This window comes from Euphorbia lathyris, chromosome 7 (genome assembly GCF_963576675.1).
Source record: "Euphorbia lathyris chromosome 7, ddEupLath1.1, whole genome shotgun sequence".
In the NCBI taxonomy this organism is placed as follows: Eukaryota; Viridiplantae; Streptophyta; class Magnoliopsida; order Malpighiales; family Euphorbiaceae; genus Euphorbia; species Euphorbia lathyris.
In genome coordinates, this window is record NC_088916.1 from 7,824,980 (window position 1) to 7,833,947 (window position 8,968).

The window sequence follows — 8,968 nt, forward strand, 5'->3', positions numbered from 1 at the left end:
GCGCTCATGTGAGATTTTATAGTCAATATTGTATCCACAAAATAGTTATAAAAATCCATTGGTCAATATTATAGACCCAAAATAGTTATAAAAAATCCATTGGTCAATTTTTTTAGAAACTCATATTTGCCCTTCAGCCACATCCGCAAATAAACGAGATCTTCACCAAATCCGTAAATAGTGTAACGGAATAAACCACAATCCTGTATTTGAAAAGAAAAAAAACCACAGTCATTTTTCTGCAAAAAAAAAGTGAAACCACATGTTTTTTTTAAATTTACCCAAATTTTTTTAAAAACCCATATTTGCCCTTCGCACGTCAGCAAATAAACGGCATCTTCACCAAATTCGTAAATAGTGTAACGGAATAAACCACAGTCCTGTATTTGAAAAGAAAAAACCACAGTCCTTTTTTTGCAAAAAAAAGTGAAACCACATGATTTTTTTTCGAAATTTACCATATAATTAATCATTTATATTGACCGTGATTAAATTTGTCAATCAAAATTCATAAATTAGACCTAATTACCATTTAGTGTGATGTATTGGTTTTTCAAGATTTTTCATATAAAACTTAATGCTTCTTTTGGTTAATTATTTTAACCAGACCAAAGTAAAATAATTAATTGGAAGTTTAGAATTAATAAATAGAGACCTCTCCGTATTAGTTTGGACATGAAAACCTGTCATCTCAAGTAGGGTAAAAGAACTTAGAAATGTTTTACTATGTAAAAAGTTCAGTCAAACAAAAAGATCTAGTTTCTCATCTCATAGTATTCTCTTACAGGATAGAACTATTTCGTACCTAAAATTCAATTTTATGAATCATATTCATAATTCTATAAGAATAATTTTTCTTCCCAAAATCCAATGTAAGATTCAATTCAATTGAAATAGTAAGTGGGTTTGATACTGAAGACTCTAACACAACCAAAACATACTATCTCTAACCTCAAAGGGACGGGTAATGGAAACGGTAATGGATAAATAAATAAATAAATCAACAAATTTAGGCTTATGAATAAATAAATCAATAAATTAGCTAGGAAACGGTAATGGAAACTGAAAAGAAATGGAAACGGACACTAAATGCTGAAACGCTAATTAAAAGAGTTTTCGTGCAATATAGCTTATGAATGATAAACATTAATACAATTCAAAACTCTTACCAACATGTTCGCGTACAAATTAGTATTAACATGTGATCTTATAATTCTTGCCACATGAGAACCACCCATCTCTGTGACAAAACATGCAATAACTAAGAATAAGTTGGGCTCCGTAGTCTCTAGTACATGAAAGCTTGTATCGAGCACATTCAAGATCGTTTTGTTAGGAGTTGTAGCATATACTATTATCCCGTGTAAAGAATAATAGAAAGATTGACAAATGCTCTTCTATATTATTGGCGATTAATTATAGGTATTTATATAAGAGTTAGAAAGCTAATAAATTTATACTTATTGACTATTTTACTAGTGACTACTGACTATTGATTATTTACATCTATTCACACTGTAACATTCTACCTTTTCCAACAACCAAGCCATGACCATGCGCGTGCTTTCTAACTAAGGACACAACTTGTTTGAGTGTATCAATATAATCAACAAGTAGAACCACTTTTTGTATACCATCTTTGTCATGATGATGACAATAATCATTATATCAATATCAAGGTACTGTTTGGTATGATGTAATGCAAAGTAATGTAATCAATGTTGTAATGCAATGTAATACTGATTCCATTACAATGTTTGTTGACAAATTTAAAAAAAAAAAATTGGTGAAATGTAATTATTATTACAATACTTATGTTTGTTTCATCAAATTTAGTTAGAAACTTCAATTATTCTCAAATTTTCATATGCATGGAAACATCCATATCTGATGGTTAAAAACATGTTAATTTTTGTTAGTTTTTCCGTTTTCCCGTTTTTTTTTGCATTTTTTGCATTTTTAGTTTTTCACGTCTTTTTCATTTTCAATTTCCGCAATTTCACGTTTTCCCCATCTTTTCGTATTTTGGGTACGTTTGGTAAGATGTAATGAGCTCTGTAATGGAATGCTCATTACATTAAAAACTCATTACTATGTTTGGATGCACTTTATAGTTTTATTGGAATGTATTGAGAATTCCATGACATCAATTTTCTTCAATAAGTTTTGTAATGAGGATTACCAAAGAAATCAATAGGAATTCCCATTACATTCCAACATGTATTCCTAATTCCTTCAATCTAACCTTTTCATTTACTCCATTTTTTACATCACAATATTATTAATTTTTTTATTATTACTATTGTTATATATATAATTATATATATTTATAAGAGTGAATAGAAATTTATGATTATACATAATAAAATAAACATGATAATGTAATGGTAATCACATTACATCAATTGTAAAATTTTACTAGCCAAACATGGTAATGTAATGATTATTCCATTCCATTACATTACAACCTTGATTACATTACAATCTTGATTACATTACATTGCATTACAGCGTACCAAACGCACCATTTGTGTTTCATGTTTTTTTTTCTCATTTTTCATATTTTTCTATTTTTCGTGTTTTTCCGTTTTCACATTTTCCCCGTTCTTCGCATTTTTCATGTTTTTCTCACTTTATATTTTATTGTTTAATAAGAATTGTGGATAATAAATATAAATAATAATAATAATAATATTTGAACTGGTCGTAATGAGAATTCATGCATATTTTTATATAATCCTATTATATAAATTTGTGAAGAAAAATTGTGTGGTGTAATTGTGATTCCATTACGATAAAAACAATAAACTAATCCAAACATGGTAATAAACATCCATTGTAATGAGCATTCCATTACAACATTCATTCAGGCCCGTCCCTGAGCATGGACAGGAGGGGCGCCTGTCCAGGGCCCAAAGATGAGAAGGGCCCCAATTATAGTAATGTATTAGTACCTATTAAATTATGCTTGATTAAATTCAAAAAAAAAAAATTACAGTTGATTAAAAATGTTGGCATTAGATTCTTTCCAAATTAGTTTTTCCAAATAAAAAACGGTGCATCAGTTATTAAATAGTCTTTCTAAATTCCCTAATTTAAAAACTTTGGGCATCAATTCCCTAATTTATCTCAAAGTATTTCTATAATTATCTTTCCCACCAATCAATCCCAATAAATATTTATAATTTATTTATCCCTTTCTTAATCACACTTCAATCCCAAAGAATATTAAGTAGTAATATTATCATACATCCTCAGCTCATCTTCTCAATTCATCAGCTATATCATCAATTTTGTTTTCTAATCACCTCAGTGTGAAACTTCCAATTACTAATAGCCTTTTTTTGTTGTCTTTGAGAAATTCCATCAGATTCTGATTTACTAGGCCTTCAAAAGCAATTTGGGAAAAACGTATCAAAATCTTCCAATTTCAAGAACTTAGGCGCTAAACCTCATTAAATGATGTGATATTCAAATTTGGCTTTTCATTTTTTTGTTATCATGCTTTATATCGTAAAGAGCATAAAATCTATTAAAATTATTTCATAATTTCTTAAATTTAAGAAATTTACTTCTAGAAACGCTCATAGACATCATTTTGTATAAAAAATTGGGTACTTAAAGCAATATAAAATGTTTTTATTAGATATTTTGTTAAATGTAATAAGAAAAGTGTCATTTTTAAGTAATCTTCTTTTATACAATTTACTTTTCTACTTATTTCTTTTTATTTTCACTTATTTATTAGGACCCCATTTGGTAATTCGCTCCCGGGCCTCTAAAATCTCAGGATCGGCCCTGCATTCATTACAACGTACCAAATGTCACCTAGGTGTATCAACTGCTCCTTTGGCATTTCACAAACTGAACTCGTCTTAGAGTGATAGATAATAGAGTTCACAATGATAAAAGAAGAATAAAGATTATAAGCAACCGCAGAGACGATTGCCGAATGGAACTTCGTTAGTAAATTGAAAAATTACTTTTATTGCATGAACTTTGTAACAAATTGTATTATAAACAAAAACTATAAAAATAGCAACATAAACTTTATATTCTTGAAGAAAGAATAGAAATCTAACAACAACAAAAAGGGAGAAGTAAACGTAAGTTTAAACTTGGTGTGTCTTCAAATGGCTCCCAAAAATCCCTTGTATACCAAAAGGTTCCACATAACACCAAAAACCAAGTTTATTGTTGTCAATGTATCTCTATGTTTTGCTCATTGTCTTAATCAGCTCTTCTAGTAATTTTTCATGAAGTTTGGACATTCGAAAAACACGAATGTTGTCCAAACTCTTTGCAAGAGAGGCACTTTTCTGGCATCCCCACGTACTCAACTTTCACTCTCCATTCATCCCCATCATCATCCATAACTGTTATATAATCCATTATATCATCGTCCATGCTCACCTCAACACATACTTTTACATAATTAAGCAAACATGTATCATCACCAGCACTTGCACCATATAAAGGCTTCCCAAGCGCACTAGCAATGTAACTTAATCCTTTTATAGTCCTATATTCCATTGGAATACCTCTAAGTTTCACCCAAACTGGAACTTTCGAGTTATCAAGTTCCCATAGTTTCATCTTTGGCTGCCACTTTCTCAGCATCAATCGTTTTTCTTCTATATACCACGGCCCAGATTCCACAACGAAATCTCTAATCTTTTCATTGGGAAATTTAAAGATATAAACTTTATCTTTCATTTTGCTTACTTCTATTCTTCCTTCCTTTCCCCACAATTTATTTGCCCCGTCCAGTACTAGGTTGAGCTCAACTGAAGACTTCCCCAATAATTGCCCCACTAGACATAACTCACACTGTTTAATCCCCTCTGCAATTACAGCATCCGGAACTCTAACTATCTTCCTGCCATTTAAGATTTCAGGCATCTCTGAGCCTGGAGAACAAACACTTTTTTTCCTCGGACTAATGAGTTGTGGGAATGCACTTCCATATGTCCGCTTATTTTTAGTCTTCAAGCTGGATTCACTTGACTTGCTGATGTCCCCGATGCCGCTCACATCCTGACAATAAGCAGGAAACAAATGTAAACATGACTACTTATGAACTATGATGCACGGAAATGGAAACAGAAAATGATACAAGAAAAATTAGCTAGGAAATGGAAATTAAACGCGGACACTCTTATTTAAGCAATTTTATGAAAATTCATGCTAGAAAATCCAACTGGTAATTATATCACACACACAGACAGACATCCCTCTATCATTCTAATCAACAATCTAATATGAATACCATTATAATCCAAAATTAACACAGCAGAGCACAATAAGCACAAACATATAGAGGCACAAATGAAATTTACCTGCGTGGTTTCATTGAAAACAGTTTCAAATATGACACCAGTATAATAAGCAAGACTCAACTCAAAAACCACTCTGCCAATATTGTCTGCTGTCTCTACACTCAAACCCTTCTCCTCAACCTGCAGAAATTCAGAAATTTAGTAAAATCAGCACTAACTAGTAGTAACTATGTCCTTTTTCTGGTTAGCATCAATATCTTCGAAGTCGAAACTGGCAATAGTAGTAGATAAACACAACAAACATGAAATGGATCAATATCCTATCAAGTATGTTAACAATACCATGTATGGTAACAAGGTATAGATACCCAGAAAGAACAATAGAATATACTGAATATGGTTCAACATCCAGCTATAGAATTTACAAGTTCTAACAGCACAATTTCCAGGAACTGGTAAACTGGTCTATTTATCATGTGAAGGACACTTTTCAATCCTACATGTTTGATTGGTCTACTCAGCACATTGTTCACTTACATACCTCACTTCAACAATAATTAATTTTGATTACTGATTCAGTTATGACCAAGACCAATCAACCACTCGTAACAGTGTATAAGCTTATTTAAGAAAATAAAAATAAATGCAACATCTTAATAGATACATAAAATTATCAATTAAACAAAATACATGACAACTTGCAACTTGATTTAAATCTAGATGACCCAAGAAAGAAAATATAGAGGACTCAAGGATGACGTAAATCAGTGATGAATACAGTATAATCATGAGGTTAAAATATAAAGTCATGCTAAATTGTGTACTTGAAGACTTCAGAAGTGGTAATACAAGATTTGACTCCGATACTCTACGCAATGAATTCATAAACAAAATAAATAAATATAAGATTCAGCTAAAATGAACCAGGAAGACAGAAAAATGAAATTACATATGATTTTGAAATACACAAATTGCAAAATCAAGCATTGTTATAGCGAATATATTGAAAAAGTATCTTATCAACTCAAGAAAATCCTTAAAACTTAAATCAAGGCTGACAGCAGATTAACTATACTCTTACCATTTCTTTTTTAACTTGCTCAAGGGATTGCTTGTCTAGTTTATCAATACTTGAACAAATCATACCAAACTTCTCAGGTGGCACTCCACAAATTTCTAACATACCATCCAGCAAACTCCGATGATTCAATTTAACCTGTCAAACACAAATAGAAAATGAGCATCTAAAATTCTTTGCTGGTTCATGTTTATTTCCCCAAAAGCAATAAAAACTGCAACTGTAACACTTCATCTAGCACTTTAAGCAAGTTCAGAACCACAAGGGAACAAAGGAATAAAATCAATTTAAATGCAGCATAGTTGTACCAAAATGGGATCAATACTGTGACGAAATGGCGAAACAGACAAAAAAAAAAAAAAGAAATAACTCAACATATTAGGATCTAAGTAACAACATGGAATTTGATTCTCCCATCCAGAACACTGATTTCAACTTTTCAAATCTTTTAAGGGGTTACCATATCATCTCATCTCTAGTTGCAGAACTCATGTGCAACAATATATATACCTGGTCAACAAGATCATAAATCAACTTTATATAAAGGTCATAGATTTGATCTAAGTAATAACAAAAGTAGCAGTTAAATTCTTAATCTTAACTACACATCAGCTCACTAAGTTCAAAGCAATAATATATATACCTGGTGAGCAAGATCAGAAATCAACTTTAAATTCGACCCATATTTCCGCATAAGAGTCTCTCTCAACTCAAATGCAGGAGTGTCAAGTTCCCTTGTTGCACCATGCCTCTTGATAAGTTCTGTTATTATTGAAAATGCTCTCTCCCTTATCATCATTTGTTCTTTCGCAAAATCACTAGTGGCCTATCAATCAGAAAGCAATCACAAAATAAGACTGTCATACTGCATATTGAAACCCAAAACAAAATACAAAATATGATTATGGTAACACAACAAAGAATGAAGAATCCTACTAACTGTCAGTGCCTTTGAAACATTAAATTACAACAAAGTTTTCCATTAAACTCAGGTTGGAATGCCTTACCTTTGAAAGTTTGGGGAATCTTCTACTTTCATTGCTTTCCACAATCTCTTTCACTTTATGTACCATTTCATCAAACTCAGGTTGTTTTGGATCAAAAAACAACAATAGATCCCCAACCAATTGCTCTAATACATCATTGGAAACCCCTCCCTTGTTCTGCAACCTATCCTTAATCAACTGCACCACCACACTAGTTCCCTTCCCCAAGACCGCCGTTGTGCTGATCAATTCCCCACCTTCAAGTGCAACATATGCTGTTATCGCTTCCCAGGCAACAATCCTCCACACAATCCCCAATAAAGCACTCACTTCATGTACAAATTTTGCAATATCATCCTCATAATGTGAATCCAAAAGCAGCTTATAAGCATTCTTTAGTGCCTCATCGTTAGGACATTTATTCTCAAACATACCCAACAAACTGGTTTTCAAACTTTCAATCCCTAGGGCATCTAAATTCATTTTCGCTCTACAAAAACTATTCTTACCGAATTTCAGGATTGCTGCAGCCAATGCTAACACTGCCGGTACAACATCGCCTTCATGGACTTCCTCACGGGAATTCAATGCGATACGTGTCATTGAATGCAAAGACTTCACTGCTTCCCTCAATCTCCCATTAATTTTGGGAATCTTAGAAAATGCTTCACTCTCTAACTTCCCCACCAGCTTGGATCCATTAAGAAATACCTTCATATCACCGGCAACCCTAAGTCCCTCTTTATCAACGAAGCCATCCCCAGTGTCCATAGAACTAAAAGCCGCCACATTCCCCTTGGCCGCCTCACAAGAAATAGCAGCCACTGCAGCCACAACTGAAACCAAATTAGTGGATTCATGGTCCAAAATGGCACAAATTCCGTACACAAGAGCAGACGATTTCTGAATTACGAGATTCTCCTCTTCAGTAACATCAATTGAATCGAGACTCGAAGTCTCAGGTTTAGAATTTAGGCAAATGGAAATGATATTGGGAAGAAATGCACGGATGTTGGTGGAATTGGAAAAGAGAAGAAGCTTGTTGAGAAGAAAAGTGAGAGAGGCACGAATTTCGAGACTGGTGAAAGTTGAAGGAAAAAGGATTTGAGACGGCTTAAGAGACTTGGGAGGGTTTTGATCTGAGATTAGTCTATCTAGTGCAGATGAGTCGATACGTAACTGAGCTTGGCCGGTAGCGACGGCATAAGCGGAGGAGGAGGAGAGAGAGAAGCCCTTGCCTCCTAGTGATACGACTTTCAATTCGCCTTTGCCCGCCATTAGGAGAATTAGGTCCCACTTGTTTCAGCGGCCACTGTTCGCTGTTATTGTTAACTGTTAGTGTTACGGGATTTTATAGAATATAAACGAGGTTAAAAGTTTGTTTGAGATTTTAAATAGCTAACAAAAGGAAAGTTAAATTTACTCTATTAATTTTCCCGTTACTTCCATTAATCCTAATTTATGTTAATGAATTTTCCGTTATTTTTATTATTCATCAATTTAGAGGTTAAATGAAGTAAATATTTAACTTCCATTAACCTTCATTAATCCTCATAAACAACTCATATATAAAATTAATGTGATATTTAACGTTCTATTACTCTCATTTACCTACATTAACTTAA

The 8,968-nt window shown here is 32.7% G+C and overlaps 1 protein-coding gene across 1 annotated transcript; it reads right to left on the reverse strand.

Annotated features, from left to right (window-relative positions):
• Nucleotides 1–3,923: 3,923 nt before the first annotated feature.
• Nucleotides 3,924–8,645, reverse strand: LOC136200742 (histidine--tRNA ligase, cytoplasmic-like). Its single transcript, XM_065991171.1, has 5 exons — nt 7,365–8,645; nt 7,001–7,183; nt 6,361–6,495; nt 5,340–5,459; nt 3,924–5,037 (listed from the first exon to the last, which is right to left on the reverse strand). The coding sequence occupies exons 1-5, from the start codon at nt 8,619–8,621 to the stop codon at nt 4,255–4,257; spliced, it is 2,478 nt and encodes an 825-aa protein (XP_065847243.1). The 5' UTR covers nt 8,622–8,645; the 3' UTR covers nt 3,924–4,254.
• Nucleotides 8,646–8,968: the final 323 nt, after the last annotated feature.

What these genes read in the sequence shown, in the direction of transcription:
- LOC136200742 (XM_065991171.1), bottom strand. Translation starts at nt 8,621, where the DNA reads ATGGCGGGCAAAGGCGAATTGAAAGTCGTATCACTAGGAGGCAAGGGC. An exon ending in TTTCTGATCTTGCTCACCAG is followed by an intron (nt 6,496 to 7,000) that starts GTATATATATTA and finishes TGTGTTTGACAG; the next exon opens with GTTAAATTGAATCATCGGAG. An exon ending in TTTTCAATGAAACCACGCAG is followed by an intron (nt 5,038 to 5,339) that starts GTAAATTTCATT and finishes GCTTATTGTCAG; the next exon opens with GATGTGAGCGGCATCGGGGA.